This window comes from Callospermophilus lateralis, chromosome 11 (genome assembly GCF_048772815.1).
Source record: "Callospermophilus lateralis isolate mCalLat2 chromosome 11, mCalLat2.hap1, whole genome shotgun sequence".
In the NCBI taxonomy this organism is placed as follows: domain Eukaryota; kingdom Metazoa; phylum Chordata; class Mammalia; order Rodentia; family Sciuridae; genus Callospermophilus; species Callospermophilus lateralis.
In genome coordinates, this window is record NC_135315.1 from 115,758,778 (window position 1) to 115,780,589 (window position 21,812).

Consider the following 21,812-nt stretch of genomic DNA (forward strand, 5'->3'; position numbering starts at 1 on the left):
TTCCAGGAAGAGAAGGAAGGCTAGGAGGAAGGAATATTAGAGAGTGGAGGACCAGCAACATCCAATGTGGTACGAAAAGTAGGTAATGGCTTAATCATTCCATCCATAGTGAGGAGTTGATGTATTATACTAAGTGTAATAATAAAGGGTGCCAGAATAGCAGGTTGATTTTCCTTAGCTTTATGGAATAAGTTATGGGAAAGCAAGAGTCAGTCTTACTTATTTGTGAGACCATTACAGTAATACAGATAAGTCGCTAACGATACTGGCAAGGGAAATGCAATGTAAATAAATGCAGTATGAACTAAATATTTTGGAAGTAGAAGTCCTTCCAAGGACTTGTTGATGGATATAATGCATGTGATTGGGAAAGAGAAGAGTCCAGAATGGCTTGTGGTGGATGGTGGCACCATTAACTGAAAAGATGAAGTTGGGAGAAAAATGGAGTGAGGGACATTAAGTTGAAGAACTCTGATTTGAGCATATTGAGTTTGCTGTACCTGTTAGACATCAATGTGTATGTATATAATGTAATTTAAATCTATAGAACTAGATGAAATCAGATAAAGAGATAATATAAATAAGGAAGAGGGCTTGGTACCAATGGGGGAGGTGCTTGACATTTGGTATTTAATGAAATAGTGAGTCCCTACCAAAAGTAAACTTTTAGAGTGAACTTCTAGAGACGTAGGATGAAACCATAGTAGTCTAATACAAGGAAATCCAAGAGAGGTGCTTTTTGCCAGAGATAAAGAGTAGCAACATCCGTTGATGAAAGTAAGTTAAGTAAGATGCAGAGAAGTGACCTTTAGATTTTATAGCATGGAGGTCATTAGTGACTTTGAGAAAAGTACTTAGAAAACAGAAGCTACACACATACATTTAGAGAGGGCTGAATGATGAGTGTGATTTTTCAGAGAGAAGATAAACACCTTTTGAAGTTTTATTGAAGGGCAATAGAGGAATGGGATAGAATTAGGAGTACTCCCTTTCTTCACCTAATTTTGCTTCCTAAATTTAATTTAACATTCTAACTAAAATATATCAAAGGACTACTGTTTTCCAAGCACTGTTCAAGGTGCTTCTTGCACAAAGATGAATACATCACTGTTTTCAGAAAATGTTTACCTATTAAGGCAAAGCAGAAATATTAATATAATTTCCATATACTATTATATAGGTACATTGTTTGATTGTTTGACATCAATCTACAGGAAAGAAGAAAAAAACTTACCCCAAAACAATAATCTTAGTTTGAAGTTCAGAAAAGACTTTTTGTTGAAGAAAACAATGAACAGTACTAGTATCAATACAATGATCAGTTTTAGTATTTATTCTTTGCTAGGCTCTGTGTTGACTTATTTTTATACTTTAGCTCATACTAAGCATATGGAGTAGGTATTATTAACTCTATTTTTCCAGATCTTGAAACTGATATTTCCCAAGGTGGTCAGAAAGGGAAAAAAAGTGGGAGTTATACTATAAAGAAAAGTTGTTCTAGATAAGATTTTTTTTAATTTTTATTTTTTTTATTGGTTATTCAAAACATTACAAAGATTGCAGAATCACATCGGTTACACATCCACATTTTTACATAATGCCATAATAGTAACTGTTGTATTCTGCTACCTTTCCTATCCTCTACTATCCCCCCTTCCCTCCCCTCCCATCTTCTCTCTCTACCCCTTCTACTGTAATTCATCTCTCTCCTTATTTTTCCCTTCCCCCTCAAATTCTCTTATATGTAATTTTGTATATCAATGAGGGTTTCCTTCCATTTCTATGCAATATAGGAAATATAATGATAAGTATAGGGAGAAAGAGGACATTATGAACAGATGGATGTTGGTTCCACAGTGCTTACAAAATATGAGCTGTACGAGAAGCATCAGCATGACCTGGTGTCTTGTTAGAGTTGCAAGTTCACAAGTCTTACTCTCGACTTACTAAATTAGAAACTTTACAGGTGGTGCCCAGCAATTGGTTTTAACATGTCCTCCAGGTGATTCTGATGTTTTAAAGTTTGCATATTAGTTGCTTGGTATGAAATGAAGAGAGATGGGTGTACACCAGGGCAGAGGTATTCTTGCTTTGCACAGAAGGAGCATTCTGTTTTTATGTGATAGGGGTCACTGAATACTTTAAGTAGAGGAGTCAGATTTAAGTAGAAAATATAGAGGGTAGATTTGAATGGAGAAGAACTGAACAAAGGGACCTTGGAAAAGTCCAGGAGAAAATTCTCACAAGCCAGTTATCTTGAATAGAGATGCTCTATATATAAAACTGAAGACATTTAAATGACCATCCTCTATTTCTCTTTTACATGATCACTCCATGGGCTTTGAAAGTATGCTGTGTGTTTTCACTCATATGAAAGCTCAAAAAGTTCATCTTAAAGAATGGAATAAGGTTTGCTAGAGACTCAGAATTGTAGGAGAGAAGGGTTGGGGGGAAGTTGGACAATGAGTTCCAAAATGCAGTTAGACAGGAATAAGTTTTCATATTCTGTAGCACAGTGGGGTGATTATCATTTACAACAATTTAGAATATATTTTGCAAAAACTAGAAGAGTTTGAAGTTTCCCAACTCAAAGAAATTATAAATGTTTATGGAGACAGAAATTCTAATTACCCTGATTTGATCATTACATGTTATACATGAATAAAGTATATCACTACACATGTATCAAATTATCACATCTTACCCTATAAATATGTACAATTATTATGTGTGAATTGAAAAAAATTAAAAATCGCACAGTATTTCTTAGAAAACTCAGAATTGAGGGTTCCCAAACCCAAGTGAATACTGAAACAGGGAAACGAGCACAATTGGCTGGCCTTAGATGAGAGGAATCTCATTGAAGTAGATTTGCTTAGAAATTGTATATTATGATTTTGTAGGATAAATTGAAAGTGGTTTTCCAATCATTATTTTGTTGTTCAAATAAAATATTCTAAGCTAGTCATTCAAAAACTTCTCTTTTAAATACAGTTGGTGTGTGGGTGTAGAGTAACATAAGATGATCATTTCAGGCATGTTAAAAATGCCGGGGGAAGGTAATTATATCATACTTCTGTAATATAAGACTACAGTATTTTGTCTTCTTTCTATTATCCTGTAACATTTAAAAATGAAAATATCATTTGTCTGAAAATTGGGAAATTCTAGTGGAACCTAATGCACATTTGTGCTTAAGTAAGAAACAAACATAGATTTTATTTTTTATATTCCGTGAAGCAAAGGATAATTAATAATACACATTCCGTGAATGCATCAGTACTACGAAATGCTATAATACTTTCATTTATTATTGTATGTAACAGTTTAGAGACAGTGATGAAAATGAAGACTGCTTTAGCATCTTTATTTTTGGAATCTTATGTAATGTTTTTATACCTTCAGTTCTAAGGAGTTTAAGACATTTAATATCATATATTTTTTCCCTGTAAAACATCTAACATTTTATGGTATTTTACAATGGAGGAAATGTGGTACTTGGAAATTAGAATGTAGCTGGGCTCCCTCCCCTGACCCCAAATCTACTCATAGGTTTTTCCAGAGAAAGTGGTTTCTTCACATTAATTCTCATGACTCTAAAGTCTGTTTATATAATGAATGTCAAATTTATTTCTAAAACTCTCTTTGAGAATGAAAGTGACCTTTTATTCTGACATATATGAAACTTTATGGTGTGTATAAGTTACTTTGTGATTATTTTTTGCATGATTAAAAATTTGCAAAGTTCTTATGGCTCCAAAGAGCCTAACTGTAATAAATAGCTTTCGCCTTCTAAACCACAAAACAGGTCTGAATTGCTTGAGCATTACAGCTAATTGCCTGCCTACTTCAAAGGAAGAACCAAAAAGAGAGAGAGAGAGGGAAAAAAAAGTCACAGAAGCAGAGGCATTGCAGGTAAATCCACCTCTGAGGGTTATGAGTTGTGGCTTGGAGGAGCCAGGCAAAGTTATGGCCTCAGAACTGCTGTTTGCGATTAAGTTGATGGGGAGAGTCTATCCCACAATCTTTCCCTGCTGCTGACACAGAGTCTTTGTTCACATTCAGATTTCTCAAACTGTTGCCAGGGTCAGGCGGAGGTCAGACACCACAGTGATGTATAGAAGAACATGTCTGAGAATTTCTCTCACACTTAAAACACATACCAGAAAATGAAGAAGAGGACCTTGCAAAATCTGTCTGATGAGACCCAGATTATACTGTAGCTTTTCTTTTAGTGCCTTCATAATTTTCTTTTTTTTTTCTCCTGACACACAATGTTTTATTAATGTGAGTTGCAATAGCCCTTACAATTTTATGTGCCCTCAAGATAAGGACACTCAGTAGCACTCTGACACTTCATTTTCCAGCCCTGGGGGAAAAGTCCAGTAAATCTTCTCAAATAAGTCTTGCATCCCTTCACCACAATAGTTGAAAAGAAATTGTCACGGGCCTGACTCTGGATATCATACCACATTTGTGGGCCTGACAGAACCACAGCCTTCCAGCTTGGTCTGGACCACCATACCCACCAGTCCAGCCAGTGCTGGAAGGAGGGATCCTGAGTTGGATCAGTAACTGATGGTCACTGATGGGTGAAAGCAGGAGAGAACCAGAAAAGATTCTTTATCTTCTTATAGTAAAATCTCAATGTGTTTTTGCCTGAAAGGGAAGCTTCCCCCAAGCCCTCAGATGACTGATTACCTTCATTGGGGTCTCCCCTCTGCTTTTGTGCAAAGTGCAAAAATAGAATAAATGGATTCCTATGGTGCCTTGGAGGACTCACAGTTGAACCAAACTCTTATTTGAATGTATTAAATGTCCTTGTTTTCCCTTTAGCTTTTTGGAGTTTCCTATAGAGCCCAGAACTGTTTCCCCTCTGTTGTTTTCCTACTCACACAGTTGCAGAGCATGGCTGGCAAGTGAGGCACTAAATATAATTTTTTTTTGTGCTCAGCTGCTACATATGACAGTGGATATTTCCTTCTGCTGTCAGAATGTTATTAATAAAACATGGGGTGTGGAGAGGGCCACGATTTCCCCTTTCAATCACTATAGCATTTGCAATGAAAATTGTATTCAGTGTGTAATTTTCAGTTAATGCTTGACACTTAAAATGTCCGTAGCAGTGTTTTGTATGGTTACTGAAGGGTTAATTGTATCATGTTCTCTGCATAAAAGCTGTGCTTATCAAAAGCAAATAGAAGAGTGTATGCAAATGTGTGTCGATGACCTTTTGCCTTTCCAGGGTTAATTTATATGGTCATTAAAGATTTTATGAAATTGAGCAGCCTAGTGCTTCAAATCCCATTTTACCTTCTTCTCCTAATTTATGTAATTCACACCTGAACCGGGGAATATGATTTTTATTTTTTGTGCTACAATGAAAACAGCATGCCATGCTGTGGGGAGTTGAGAGCCTGGTTATCTGGCATTACTCAGATTGCTAAAAATTCATTAAAATGTGACATCAGCACACTGAGAGACAAATGATCACAGGATGAAAGAGAACAGTGGGCCTTTCACGGATTAGTGCTGCACAGCCCCAGCATAGAGGCTAACTGCATGAACAGATTAATCCACCAGCAGTGGCATAGCTAAGATTTACAGAATAATTAAATAGGTTTGAGTTACTATGAGGATTTCCATGTAATCTAGCTGGTGTGAACCCGTGAATGAGGTGTGGGGTGATGTGGTTGTCATAGAAGTATACCTTGTTATGTCCTAGGCTCTATATAGTTTTCCCTATTAAAAAAAAATACAAAACCCCCCACTATAACTGAAGCTTCAAACTCTTCCTCTACCAAAATTTCACAGAATTCCTCTGAGGTCTGGTATCTGAAGGAAGGAGTAATACCTGTCTTTTATTTAACCCACTGTTACCACATTATTTCACTAAGAATTTTTGCTAAGAATCTGATTTGTTCTGACACCTATTCAAGTTCATGGAATAAGGTCCATGTTGTTAGAAAGTTCTACTGTTAAAAGTACAGAAATGCCTTCCACCATTTTTTTCATCTTTTCAGCTTAAACTATATCAAATTATACTAAAAATGATTTCTTTCTTTCTTCTTTTTTTCAGTATAGATGCAGGCTCTCAGTGGATTAAAAATTTTGTTATTTTAGATAAAAAATTGCATGGGTACAGTCAACATGTTCTAATATGGACTTTTACATAAATGTGTGTTCTCTCTTTTGAGTAGGAATAGCTACAGACAATTCATGAATAAAGTTCTAACTTGGCCACCAAGTTTATTTTAGTGTGTGTTTTAGTTTTTTTCTTCTTTCTTCAATTGTATTCACTGGTCTCATTTCTTAACAGAATAACAAAGTGAGGAGACAGAAGGAGCTATTAAGCCTCCAGCAGTGGCCGAGGATGATGAGAAACACACAAGTGAGAGAGACAATGGCGAAGGCAAGAGCTCCCATAAAGATTCTGGTAAGATACTCCACTCTTTCACCTTTCATTTTCCTCTATCCCTCCATTTGCTGCAATCAGCCCTTCCTTCACTCCCCCCCCCACCAAGCTTATTTAAAACTTTTATTTATTTTAAACTGTCTGAACATTCCTACTACTATTCATTGCATGTGCATTTTGCATGTGATTTCTATCAGTAGCCTCCCATTGACCTATTTTTAATCATAACCATCTGACAGAATAGATGTGGATAAACTGAAGAATATTACAGGACAACCAGCGAGATTATTTTTTAATCAAGTCAGTTTGTGTGCGTGTAATTTTTTAAGCACCTTTCATTAATCTTAGCTATACTTGTGATTCCTCTGATGGCATATTAATTTTTCATAAGCATAGGATTAGATATCACTTGAATTTTTTCATTCAGTCATATGTACCCCTGCCCAAACCATGTAACCCTAAAAATAAGTGCTATTTTTCCTCTTTTTTTCAACCTACACTCAGGAATTTGCCCTTTTTAAGGGCATCTATTTGAAGCATTTCAAACAAAATCCAGTGAAAAAGTTTACAGATGATTCAGCCTAAGAAAGAGGAAATATCATTGAAAAGGGATTAGGTGCTGGGTAATTTTGATCTTCCAGAATAGACAAATCCTGGTAATGAAAGCTACTGTCTTTGAAAACAAACTTTCATGTCATGACATTTACTTGTGCACAAACAAACCCTAGGCCAGCATCTGGTGTAGATACCTAAGGCTTTTTCTGTGTTTGATTTGGCAAATGTATGGCTTCATCCATGCTTTGTATGTATGAGATGGAAATCTATGGTCGCAATGAATATTACATTGGCTACTTTTGCTGTACGCTATACCTAGTTTTATTTTGTTGGACTCATTGAAGCAGAAGAAGTGCTGAAACGGGTTCAAGCCTATTAGTTTCAGGTAGTCATCTATCTTTTCCTTGAATTCTAGTGACAGCTGCATATAAAGGAGCTTGTATTCACTATGAAGATATTGGGTTGAGCCAAATGTATCATTTTTTACATACAAGTTTATTTAAATCTGAATTATCCTATATTTGTAATTCCATCTCTTCATGTCTAAGTTTTACATGCCATTCAAAAATGATCTAAAGTGGCTCCCTGCTCCCCCACCCTCACCTTTTAATACTAAATGTCTCAGAGGATTCCAGGGAGAAAAGTGCCTTTGTTATTTGCTTCTAGGATGTGGTATCTAACATATGATTCTAATTTGATTTAAACAAAGAGGATCTAAGGTTGGTGTTGAGCCTAAAGTGAAATCTCTGAAAAGATGCCATAGCAGTATAGTATCAGGCTGCCTCCTGAGGCTATTGACAAGGAATTTGAAGAACCTAGTGATCAGTTAATGTCAAGGGTAGTACTATCTAAACTTTATTTGAAAAGGATTGGAAATAGTAAGGTGGTCCATTTACTCTCTTTAGGATGGACATCATCAAGACTAGTTGCTTGATTTGTTCAGGGACAGCAGGATCTATCTGTATTTAGTGATGACTTTCTCAGAGTAGTACAAAAACAGATTGCAAAGTGTATCCTTCTTATTCTTCAGAAGCCTGTGTAAAACACCCAGATATCACATTATCTTTTGCTGAGCGCCTATGTAATACTTTGATATAGGATGTTATGTGAAGTATGAAATATCTAATGTCTAGTACCTTGTGAAGGATGGATTCTGGGAATCCTTTGAAAATGTATCTAATCTTACCATTGAGGAAAGAGTCTTGCTTCGAACATACCACAGATGCAGGGCTCTACCTCCACTGGTGCTGCTGTTCACTGCTCTGCATAAATAATGGCCCCAATGACTCCCTAACGGCCTGATGAGTTATGGTCCTTCCTTGGGTGCCTAATTGTACAATACAGACAGGACTCGGGTGTCTGAGAGGACACAGAATATTGCATAATGGTAGTTATTTAAAATAAATTTTATTCCCATAAAAAAGCTTCCCCAGGTGTATCTGCAGGGATAAAAATTAGCTCTAAGCAAGGACCAACTAAAAGCAAATGCTGAGATGCAAATCTTTAGCTTTGAAATCTCCTATCCTTCAAGACAGTTCTTGTTATTGGAAATTAACATGAACTTTTTAACAAGGTTTTATGCTTTTTAAATTGACAATTATTAGGTTAAAAAATTATTACATGGAATTTTTTTCTTTGTAAATATTTCTAATGATTAAATAGCAATGCACATAACATATCCTATATACATATATATTATATCAGTTAAAATTGTCAAAAGAATATTAGCAAAATTATAAAGTAATTACTATCTTAATATGTTAGATGGGAAAACAGTTTGACCCCACTTAAACATAGAACTTTTTTTTCTTGAATTTATTCTTTAATAGGCAAATCAACTCAGAATGCATAGCATATATATGTACATACATATACCAATATGTATAATATGTGTATTTGTGTCTGTATATACAGGCTCTATACAGCAACTACCTACAAATATATACTACGTGTACACACAACTAATATATAGGCACACAAACACATATACACTCCACCTCTCCCCACTTTCCAACCCATGAGCTCATGGTAGGAACCATGTTTTTCTACTTATCTCTAAATCAAAATACCTAGAAATGAATTGTTCTCAAAAATATTCATTGAACTAAATGTGAAATGATCTAAGGACATGAAATATTCTTTATACATTCCAAAAAATTCAATAAAACATAGAACTTTTTAAAAATGAAGGAATTAACACACGTTAGGAAGGCTATGTTTGTGTAAGCTGTTGTGCTGTGTTACTGACACTAATCTGTAGGACTGGAGCTCTCAAAATGAGACGTGGCAATATGCAAGTTATATTTGTTGAATATTCATGCATAATAGAAAAGCCTCGTAATGCTTCATTTATATTGTCATTTAAATCTAGTGCCACTTTAGATTAATTATAATCCAAATTATAGCTCTGTGCAGTACAAGAATTAATATAGAGTTTATCCAGATTAATACATTTGCATTGAAAATGTAATATGTCTCTGCTGTGGCTAAGGGGACCACTTTTTAATAAGGGAGTAAACATGAGGAAAGATGGAAATTAACCTTCATTATTGCAATTAAAATTATCCTTTCATTCTACTCTCATTAGAAAGAATACTGTACTGGTAATTATAATTTAGAGTTATTTAGAGTTGAATAACATCTGTTATATCCAAGTTTTATAGTATTCAAACTTTACCAAATATATTGACTCATAAATAAAAACTCAGTGTTTTGTTTTATTGTTTTTTTTTTTTTCAAGATTTGCTAGGGGTACACATGCATTATTGGATTTTCCTCACTTGTTATGAGTAAAAACCATTTTACAACCTTCTGTATTTTAGGGATTGAGAGTTATTAAGTAGGTGGCATCTGAATTGAAATGAATTATGTCATTTTTATATTAGCAATCTCATGCAATTTAGCTAATCCTATAACTGACAGATAATCATTGGCTCATCTATGTGGTAGTGTTTATTTGTAATTTGACTTCATTTTTTAGTTAAAATTCATTAAAATGACATTGTTCTTTGAGAATATTGTGGTGTCCTTTATGACACAAAATATATTATGATCTATTTCAATTTTTTTTTCTGGTCTAGGGTAACAAACTGGGTTTATTTCAAATTTAAGTTTGCAAATACAAACTAACTAATCACAGAACATTATCAGAACCTTCCTAAAATTAATTGGCCTTTATCTAATAAAAGACATGTCTAGGAAATTAGAATTCAGGAAAAACAACCAAGCAAATTTCCTGTACTTTGCCAGGAATGGCATAATATTATACTCGAGATAACACCCCTCTGAGTATAAAAGACAAATATATGTAAACTGTGTCTTCTACTGTCTTTACAAATAGTCCTCCCAGGGCTGGAGTTGTGGCTTAGGGGTAGAGCACTTGCCTTGCATGTATGAGACCCTGGGTTCGATCCTGAACACCACATAAAAATAAATAAATAAATAAAAATAAGGATATATTAAAAAAATAGTCCTCCCAACCTCCTCAAGCTTAAGAGTCATTTTTGTCATATGTTATTATACTTCAGAATTCTCTCCTTCTACTTACTATGAGTTATTTTCATTTCTAGGGCACATAGCTAAAGTTAGGCAGGCTAGCCTTTATTTATAATTTTATAGCTTCTTAATTTAAAGCAAAATGGTCTTTGGAAACTTCACAGCTTATGTGAAAACTCATGGTTCAATGAATGCAGTTAATTAGCCAAATAGCCCTATAATAGTTGAAACTTAAATTTTCCTTTCTTGATGCAACACAGAACAGTATTTTAAGATATTTTTAGTTGTAGATGGATGTAATACCTTTATTTTATTTATTTATTTTTATGTGGTGATGAGGATAGAGCTTATTGTCTCACACGTGCTAGGAAAGTACTCTACCACTGAGCTACAAACCTAGCCCCCAAAGCAATTATGTTTTTGATGAATATAATAAGCATAAAATAAAGGCAATATATCCTTAATACACAGGTATAAATTATACAAAAAAACACACATCACTGTATAGGCTTAGTAAAATGTCTCAAATCTTGAACTTAATACTTTTTTATGGTTTTGTTTGTTTGGTTGGTTTACTGGGGATTGAACTCCTGGGCAATCTACCACTGAACTAAACCTCCAGCCCTTTTCACTTGTTATTTTGAGATGATGTCTTGCTGCACTGCCCAGGCTGGCCCGAAACTTGCAGTCCTCCTGCCTCAGCCCCCTGAGCTGCTGAGATTACAAGCAGGCACCCTAATGTGTGGTCTTTTATTCTCTTTTATGATATCAATGTCAGGATAAGATACACATTTGTGTGTGTGTGTGTGTGTGTGTGTGTGTATTTTTAATTAAGCCCATGAATATGCATTTAATAAAAGTTTCTGGAAAGTTTATTCTATTTCTGATGCTCCAAATGGCCTACAAGCAACAAATGTCATGGACAATTTTTTTTCAACTTTTTTGTGATAGTCTTGAATGGACTTATAATTTTGTCTTGTCCAATTCTACTAGGAGCAAAATATAATGAAAAGGGTTACATCATGGTGTATTCATCTTCTAAGGAAGCATATTCTTACTCATTAATAGAAACTTTTAAAGAAAAATTTCACAGGCAGAGGCAACTGATAGGCACTTGCTGATTCTAATGACAGTCAATTTTGCACAACTTGATCTGATACGTAAACGGTGAATTTGCAAATATTAAATATCATATTGTTTTTGTAAATTTTTTAACATCTACTAAGCATAAATTATATTCTGCCTTTCCTTTGAGAAAGAAAAATGAATTTTTATTAATTGTGAGATGAACATCCCCAGTTTTAGCACATCTTTAGGTATCAGATAATCAGATACTTTTTAATCAATATAATGAGACTTTAAATTTATTTCAAATTTAAGTTTATTCAAATACAAATGACACGTTATTTTTTAAACATCTAAAAAGAATTTGAATTTCTCTACAGCATATGCAAATAGAGAACAAAAGTGTTAATTAAAATAAAATCCAATGTTTATAAATTCAGAAATCAATATCAATGTAATCTGTAGAAAACTCAGCACTAATTCTGTATGTCAGGAACTAATTCAAACCTAAAGGAATAAAATTATTGTCATTATATCATTTAGATTCTATTTTAATTTAGTCTCCTCAGTATAACCCTTGAATTTGTTATGAATTTGAGATTTCTGAATTTATTTATATGGTATACATTATGCATCTGTACCCAGAGTAAAAATATTGTTCATTTTTATTTTGTTTCCAAAACACCCTTGACCTTATTTTTAAATTAAAAGTGGGTTATTTTGAAAAAAAAGAGAAAAAAATCACTTTAATTTATTCATTTATATGAACTGCATGTGGATTGAAGAAAAATCAAGATAAATCTTCATGCACAGCATACAATCAGATTACGCCTGGACTATATATTTACGCGGGGTCTGATAGCAATCAATGGTTTAGCTTCATTGCATTTCAAGATGTATTTGCACCCAGTTGTCCAGTGATAGTGTCCTCACCCTGGAAATAATTTAGTTGCAAATTGACTGGAAGATGGTGAAAACTGAAAGTTAAAATTAGAAATACTCATAATAAACAGCAGAAAAAAGGTCAGATGATGCCGTGCTATGATGAGATTGGAATGGCTGGTAAATGCGGTTTTGTGTTTGTCGTGAGATGTATGTGACATGCCTACCCAATGTCGCTGTAATATCCAGCCTCACAGAGGAGATTATCAGGCAAATTGATGCTGGAAAGAATTTTCTGTTAGATTGGGAAATTAGAATTGTGCTCTTTTCTTTGATGTGTGTGAGACTCCACCATATTACATTGCTCATCTGGGCAAAATTTTAAGTCATCTTTAACACCAAGTATTTGGATTAACCTCATAAAGCAATTGTCTTCTTAAGATTTGTCCTATAATGCTGTGTGTACAGCCAAGTGCTAAAACATCTCCAGCAAAGACAATATCCCTAATAGCAATAGCAATAGCAATGTAATGTATGGTTTGCTTTAACAACCTTTTGATTTTTAAATCCATTAATGATGTCAAAATATTTTAGTTCTTGAGTTATATCAAGCCAGCTCTTCTCAGAATTTTGAAATATTCTCTTCATTCAGAGATTTCAAAAAGAAATAGCTGATTAGATATTAGTAAAAATAATGAATTTCTGAGTTTGTATTTGTGAATGGGAATAGATTGGTTTTAATGCGATGAAGGCATTCTGGGACACCAGAGAGCACACGTTATTGATAAACCTCTCAAGGCCACCTAGGGTTATCTAAACATGAGACAGGAGTACATTTGAAAATATATTTATAAAGTCTACTAAGTCAGTGGACAAAAAAAGATGTGTTTCTTGTGTTTTGATCTGAGCATCATTTAAAAGTGCTTGCCTAATTCTTTTTGTGACTCAGTTAATTGAGAGTCAGTTATTTGAAAAACATAATTTTCTATTTATGATATAATGTTTATAATTTGAGTTGCTCTATTCTTTTTGCAATCAGGAATAATCACACCAGAGAAGGAGCTAAAAGTCAGTGTAGCAGGGGGCACCCAGCCACTCCTGTTGGCTAAAGAAGAGGATGTTGCAACAAAAAGTTCAAAACCTTCAGAGGACAATAAATTCTGTCATGAACAGGTAAATAATGCTGTTTTCCTTTGTTGTGGAAATCTCTTTTTGTTTGTCTGTTTGTTTACCTGTTACTAATAGTTTAAGAGCCCCCCAAATTCCATGTGATTGAAATGCACATAGACATATCCAAGGGCAATATTATTAACACTGCCAAAGTTCTGAAGTCATCAAAATACATTAACTCACAGAGGTCATGTTTATTCAATCTTTTCCAGTTCTATCAGTGTCCTTATTGTAACTACAATAGTAGGGACCAATGTCGGATGCAGATGCACGTGCTGTCGCAGCACTCAGTGCAACTAGTCATCTGCTGTCCTCTCTGCCAGGACGTCCTCAGCAACAAAATGCATCTCCAGCTGCACCTGACTCATTTGCGCAGTGTGTCTCCAGATTGTGTGGAGAAGCTGCTTATGACAGTAAGGATACCAAATGTTGATGCATGTGTGACATGATCTGGGTAAACTATCAATGCAAATATGTAATTATGGGTTGGTAGAAATTTATTTCTTCTGAGCTACTGAAAGGTCTTTTATTGACTGTGTTATAGAAATCACAGTGGAGGCCCATTTGTGGTCTCTTTTGCTTAGAGAAAAAAAAATATGATACAAAGCATAGCCTAATTAACTACGTATTTTGTGGTCTCTTTATATCTGTAATGTTAATCAAATGACTCATGTGGGCACTTTGCATTTCAAAGTTTCTTGATTATCATTATAAAAAAATAGACCTACAAAAAGCTTGAAACCATAATTAAGAGAAAGAAAAGAAAAGTACAGCATTGTAACAGCATTGGTTTGAAATCTGAAGGGATAGATGTCCCTGCTTTGGTTGGAAAAATGCAAATGGGATATGCTGCTGCCAAATGGGATAAGTGATGGAATTTATAATTTTCTGGAGTACATTTAACTTGGAACCCTTTTGGTTTTTAAAGGTGCCTGTCCCTGACATGATAATGCCAAACAGTATGCTGCTGCCAGCAGCCACCTCTGAGAAGTCAGAGCGGGACACACTGCAGCCATGACAGCGGAGGCATCTGGGAAATATACAGGTATTCCAGCTTATGATGAAGATCTGTGGAAAAGGCACTTAGGGACTTGCCCTTGTGGCAGTGCGCCAAGATTCTTACCATTAAAGATTTATTTTTAAAAAGCATGAAGGGAAGAAAATGTACAATGTTTCCGTGAGCCTTATTTTCCAAGACATATTTGACAACTGGTTATCTCCACCTGTCCTTGAGAAATCTAATTGCTGAACAGCCAAGAATATTCTATGTTGTTTTAATTAACTAACACCAAGATTATGGCCCTTGGTATCATGCCAATTGTAACATAGTGTATTTTTTTTTTTTTACTTTTGACTTGTTTTCTTCCCTATCCTGAAATTCCCCAAGATTGATGATGAATTCTTACTTATTATCATGTCTTCAGGATCCAGTCCAGTGCTGTTAGTAGTTACTTAGTAAATATTTAAAGTAATATTTAATTACTTAATAAATATCCAAAGAATCAGTTAAGTCAGAGATCTTTATATTTATCCTATTTACAATCTATTGATATTGGAGCCATAGATTTTGTAACAGAGGTTTGTGCTTTCTCTGAACAGGTGAAAGCCCAATGGATGAGAAAAGTATGGCAGGTCTTGAGGATTCAAAGGCTAGCTTGGAAATAAAGAGTGAGGAGCAGAAACCAGCTAAAGAGCCCCCAGAAATATTGGAATGGAATAAAAATAGCAGTAAGGATGTGAAAATCCCTGACACACTGCAAGATCAACTAAACGAACAGCAAAAATGGCAACCTCTCTCTGTTTCTGACCGCCATGTTTATAAGTATTGCTGTAACCATTGTAGCTTGGCTTTTAAAACTATGCAGAAGCTTCAGATACATTCCCATTATCATGCAATTCGGGCTGCAACAATGTGTAACCTCTGCCAGCGTAGTTTCCGTACATTCCAGGCTTTAAAAAAACACTTGGAAGCAGGCCACCCAGAACTGAGTGAAACTGAACTTCAACAGCTCTATGCCTCCTTGCCCGTGAATGGTGAACTTTGGGCAGAAAGTGAAGCTACGGCCCAAGATGACCATGGCTTAGAACAGGAAATGGAGAGAGAGTATGAGGTAGACCATGAAGGGAAGGCAAGTCCTGTAGGAAGTGATAGTAGTTCTATTCCAGATGACTTGGGCTCTGAACCAAAGCAGACCTTACCTTTTAGAAAAGGGCCCAATTTTACAATGGAAAAATTCCTTGATCCATCTCGTCCATATAAATGTACAGTGTGTAAAGAGTCATTCACCCAAAAGAACATTCTTTTGGTCCATTATAATTAAGTCTCTCACCTGCATAAGTTGAAAAAGTTTTTGCAGGAAGCCTCCAGTCCTGTCCCACAAGAAACCAACAGCAGCACAGACAACAAACCCTACAAGTGCAGCATCTGCAATGTTGCATACAGCCAAAGCTCGACATTGGAAATCCAAATGAGGTCTGTGCTCCATCAGACAAAGGCCAGGGCTGCAAAGCTGGAGCCCAGCGGGCATGTGGCCAGTGGACACAGCGTTGCAGCAAACGTAAATAGCCCTGGCCAAGGGATGTTAGATTCCATGAGTTTAGCAGCAGTCAACAGCAAAGATACCCACTTAGATGCCAAAGAATTAAATAAAAAGCAAACTCCTGAATTAATCTCTGCTCAGCCTACACATCACACACCGCAGTCACCAGCACAAATTCAGATGCAACTGCAGCATGAGTTACAACAGCAAGCTGCGTTCTTTTAGCCACAGTTTCTAAACCCAGCCTTTTTGCCTCATTTTTCCATGACTCCAGAAGCACTGCTGCAGTTTCAGCAGCCTCAGTTTCTCTTTCCATTCTACATACCTGGGACGGAATTCAGTCTGGGTCCAGATTTGGGCTTGCCAGGCTCTGCCACATTTGGTATTCCGGGCATGACAGGAATGGCTGGCTCCTTGCTTGAGGATCAGCAGATTCAAACGCAACATCATGTTGGCCAAACTCAACTCCAGATTCTACAGCAGCAAGCACAACAGTACCAAGCCACACAGCCCCAGCTGCAGCCTCAGAAACAGCAGCAGCAGCAGCTGCAGCCACCACCCCAGCAGCAGCAGCCAAGCAAATTATTGAAACAAGAGCAAAACAATCTAGCCAATACAGACTGCCAGATCATGAAGGACATACCATCTTATAAGGAAGCAGAAGAAATTGCCGAAAAGCAAGAGAAACCAAAGCAAGAATTTGTAAATGAAGGTGAAGGACTCAAAGAAGGCAAAGACATAAAGAAGCAAAAATCCTCAGAACCATCCATCCCTCCACCCCGAATAGCCTCGGGGGGCAGAGGAAATGCAGCCAAAGCTTTATTGGAAAACTTTGGTTTTGAATTAGTCATCCAGTATAACGAAAACAGGCAGAAGGTACAGAAGAAGAACAAGAGTGGCGAAGGGGAAAACACTGACAAACTGGAATGTGGAACGTGTGGTAAATTGTTTTCCAATGTTCTCATCCTGAAGAGTCACCAAGAGCATGTACATGGGCAATTTTTTCCCTACGGAGTACTAGAAAAATTTGCTCCTCAGTACAGGGAGGCCAATGACAAGCTTTATCCAAATTCTCCATATTCCCCTAAAATGCCACCGCCACCTCCACCTCCACCTCCGCCTCCTCCCCTGCCACCAGCTCCCCCACAGCCTTCGCCCATGGGTCCCATGAAAATCCCAAGCACGGTTTCTACCCCTCTGCAAGCTCCCCCGACCCCTCCGCCACCACCTCCTCCTCCTCCCCCTCCCCCTCCACCCCCACCTTCTGCTACCCCCCAGGTCCAGCTGCCTGTTTCTCTGGACCTTCCGCTCTTTTCTTCCATCATGATGCAACCAGTGCAACACCCCACACTCCCCCCACAGCTTGCCCTGCAGCTGCCACAGATGGACACTCTCTCAGCAGATCTCACTCAACTTTGCCAGCAGCAGCTCGGGTTAGATCCAAACTTCTTAAGGCATTCTCAGTTCAAACGCCCCCGGACAAGAATTACAGATGATCAACTAAAAATCCTGAGGGCTTATTTTGACATCAATAATTCTCCAAGTGAAGAACAGATCCAAGAAATGGCAGAGAAATCTGGCCTTTCTCAAAAAGTTATCAAACACTGGTTTCGAAATACCCTTTTTAAGGAATGACAGAGAAATAAGGATTCACCATACAACTTCAGTAACCCTCCAATCACTGTTTTGGAAGATATCTGAATTGACCCACAGCCCGCCTCTTTAGAACATTACAAGTAGGATGCCTCCTTCAGCAAAAGGTCTTCGAGGACCAGGTTTACCAACTACCAGCTGAGGGTTCTACAAGACTTTTTTGACACCAACGCTTACCCAAAAGATGATGAAATAGAACAACTCTCTACCATTCTTAATCTACCCACTCCGTTTTTTGTTGTATGGTTCCAGAACGCCAGGCAGAAAGCACAAAAGAGCTATGAGAACCAAGCAGAAACTAAAGACAATGAAAAGAGAGAACTCACGAATGAACGCTACATTCGAACGAGCAACATGCAGTACCAATGTAAAAAGTGCAATATGGTTTTCCCCAGGATCTTTGACTTGATTACACATCAGAAAAAACAGTGTTATAAGGATGAAGATGACGATGCCCAAGATGAAAGCCAGACGGAAGACTCCATGGATGCCACAGATCAGGTGGTTTACAAGCATTGTGCGGTGTCTGGACAAACGGATGCAGCCAAAACCTCCACTGTCCCTGCAGCAAGTTCTGGCTTGGGGACTAGCACGCCCTTGATTTCGTCACCCAAACCAGAACCTGAGAAGGCTTCTCCAAAACCTGACTATCCCACAGAAAAGCCAAAGCAGAGTGACCCTTCACCCCCTTCTCAAGGCACCAAACCAGCCCCATCATTAGCATCAACTTCAATAGACCCACCACAGGCGCCCACTGCCCAGCCACAGCCGCAGCCACCCAAACAACCCCAACTTATTGAAAGACCTCCCTCGGCCTCTCAAAACCCAGTCCCTTCCAGTCCACTGCAAATTTCCATGACTTCTCTCCAGAACAGTCTACCTCCACAGTTACTCCAGTACCAATGTGATCAGTGTACCGTTGCCTTCCCAAAGCTGGAACTTTGGCAGGAGCACCAGGACATGCACTTCCTCGCTGCTCAAAACCAGTTCCTTCACTCTCCATTCTTGGAAAGGCCCTTGGACATGCCCTACATGATATTCGATCCCAACAACTCTCTGATGACTGGACAGCTGCTGGGTAGCTCTGTCACACAAATGCCACCTCAGACCAGTTCCTCCCACGATGCTACCACCCCAGGCACTGTTGCTGCTTCCCTTAAAAGGAAACTGGATGACAAAGAAGATAATAATTGCAGCGAAAAGGAGGGTGGGAATAGCGGTGAAGACCAACACTGTGATAAGCGCTTGAGAACCACAATCACCCCTGAACAACTGGAAATACTCTATGAGAAATATTTGCTAGACTCCAATCCTACCCGCAAAATGCTCGATCATATTGCACGTGAAGTCGGGCTGAAAAAAAGAGTCATGCAAGTCTGGTTCCAGAATACACGTGCACGAGAAAGGAAAGGCCAGTTCCGGGCAGTGGGTCCAGCACAGTCTCATAAACGGTGTCCATTCTGCCGAGCCCTGTTTAAGGCAAAGTCAGCTTTAGAAAGCCACATTCGCTCTCGGCACTGGAATGAAGGAAAGCAGGCAGGTTACAGCTTGCCACCAAGCCCTTTAATATCCACAGAGGACGGAGGAGAAAGCCCACAGAAATACATTTATTTTGATTATCCGTCTTTGCCATTAACTAAAATTGATCTATCGAGTGAGAATGAATTGGCTTCTACAGTGTCAACACCTGTTAGTAAAACAGCAGAGCTGTCACCGAAGAATCTTTTAAGCCCTTCTTCTATTAAAGCAGAATGTCCTGAGGATGTAGAGAATTTAAACGCCCCTCCTGTCTGGATATGATCAAACTAAAGCTGAATTTGATGAGACTTCGTCCATCAATACAGCTATCAGCGATGCCACCACTGGAGATGAGGGAAACACTGAGATGGAAAGTACCACAGGAAGTTCTGCAGATGTGAAACCAGCACTCTCTCCTAAAGAGCCAAAAACTCTGGATGCTTTGCCAAAACCAGCAACCACACCCACAACTGAGGTCTGCCATGACAAATTTCTCTTTTCACTTACCAGTCCATCAATCCATTTCAATGAGAAAGATGGTCACCGTGACCAAAGCTTTTATATCACAGATGACCCTGATGACAACGCTGATCGCAGTGAAACCTCCAGCATAGCTGACCCCAGCTCACCGAATCCATTTGGGTCTAGCAACCCTTTTAAATCCAAAAGTAATGATCGGCCAGGTCATAAGCGTTTCAGGACCCAGATGAGCAATCTTCAACTCAAGGTTCTCAAGGCTTGCTTCAGTGACTACCGAACGCCAACCATGAAAGAATGTGAAATGCTGGGCAATGAGATTGGTCTGCCCAAATGGGTGGTCCAGGTGTGGTTTCAAAACGCAAGGGCAAAAGAAAAGAAATTTAAAATCAACATAGGGAAGCCTTTCATGATCAATCAAAGTGGAACGGGAGGCACCAAACCAGAGTGTATTCTCTGCGGGGTGAAATACTCTGCCCGCTTGTCCATCAGAGATCATATTTTCTCCAAACAGCACATTTCAAAAGTGAGAGAGACCGTGGGCAGTCAGCTGGATTGGGAGAAAGATTATTTAGCTCCAACTACTGTTCGGCAGCTGATGGCACAGCAAGAATTTGATCGAATAAAGAAAGCTTCAGATGTTCTGGGCTTAACTGTACAGCAGCCAGGCATGATGGACAGCAGCTCCCTCCATGGTATCAGTTTGCCAGCAGCCTATCCGGGACTCCCTGGCCTTCCTCCAGTTCTTCTCCCCGGAATGAACAGTCCATCCTCCTTGCCCGGATTTCCACAAAATTCAAACAGTAAATCATTTAAAGGAAAGTCAGTTTAGTTAATAGATGGCACTAAGCAGTCAATCACAAGTGACCAAGAATAGGGTAAATTTGGATTTCTTTTAATTTCAGTAAGTGAAACCAAATAAATTATAAATTATTTCACACACACACACACACACACACACACACACACACACATATATATATATATATATATATATATATATATATATAGAGAGAGAGAGAGAGAGAGAGAGAGAGAGAGAGAGAGGGGAGAGGAGAGGAGAGAGAGAGTGCTCTAATAACCAAGAAGTAGATCAACCTGCACATGAAGAAAAATAAAGAATAGATAGATCATAGCAGATTCTTAGCAATGTATTGATTAATTTATCATATTTTTTACCTTAGAAATATTATTTGTATATATCAATTTCAAAACTCATTTCAAATGACGTTCCAACACAAACATGTTGCATAATATTTGATATACCTATTAAGAATGCAAAACATTAAATATTATATTCATCAGTCTTTTAACTTATGTTCTTTCCAAGGGGCAGAATTTTTGTTTTCTTTTTCTTTTTCAATTTGTCTGCCATATAAGTGCAATGAAGATCAAAAGTTGAGGGCCCTCTAGCCATAGAAATCTACCTGTGTTGCACTTAGCACGTAATAAAGTTCATATCTAAAGTTTAATAACTTTTACTAACTTTTAATAAGTCATTGTTTAAAGTTTATGACTTCTATGATAATTGTACTTCAGTAGTACTATGAAATTTTGAATTTTGTAGCATCCATTGCTATTGGTTACTGTTATCCCTTGCCTTGCTACTCATCTGACCTGCCATAGCTTAGTTTTATAATTAAGGCATAACAAACTGGGCTGTTAAAACAAGTTAAAATTAGACCCTAGTATATAACTTAGTCATCCCATAAACCAGTTTACTATTATTAGGATCAAACAGGTGAGCTTCTATTTTGTGTGTTTATTCACACAATTATTAAAGAAGTATTTTAAAAAGTAATTTTAGAATATTGTCAAAAGAAAGATATACAAAATTATTTGGAAGATTTAAAGAAAGTCAAAACCACAATTTCATTACCAGTAACAGTCTTTAACTTATTCTGAATCAATCTAGTCCTCTGGGCAAATTTATTATCCAGGGTTCATTTGACAATATCTGGAGAAAATTTTGGTTGTCATGATTGGGTATGGGAGAGTAACTTTTTATTGGTATTTTGTGAATGAAAGTAAAGGATTCTGCT

General features: G+C 37.3%; 1 protein-coding gene across 1 annotated transcript in view; it reads left to right on the forward strand.

Moving 5' to 3' along the window:
- Positions 1-20,602, forward strand: part of LOC143410775 (zinc finger homeobox protein 4-like) — a 133,275-nt gene extending 112,673 nt beyond the window's left edge. Inside the window, 7 exon segments of the mRNA XM_076871502.1 lie at positions 6,320-6,436; positions 13,452-13,585; positions 13,795-13,995; positions 14,511-14,583; positions 14,586-14,627; positions 15,182-19,562; positions 19,564-20,602. Coding sequence (XP_076727617.1) covers positions 6,320-6,436; positions 13,452-13,585; positions 13,795-13,995; positions 14,511-14,583; positions 14,586-14,627; positions 15,182-19,562; positions 19,564-20,602 — 5,987 coding nt within the window.
- The last annotated feature ends 1,210 nt before the right edge of the window (positions 20,603-21,812 follow it).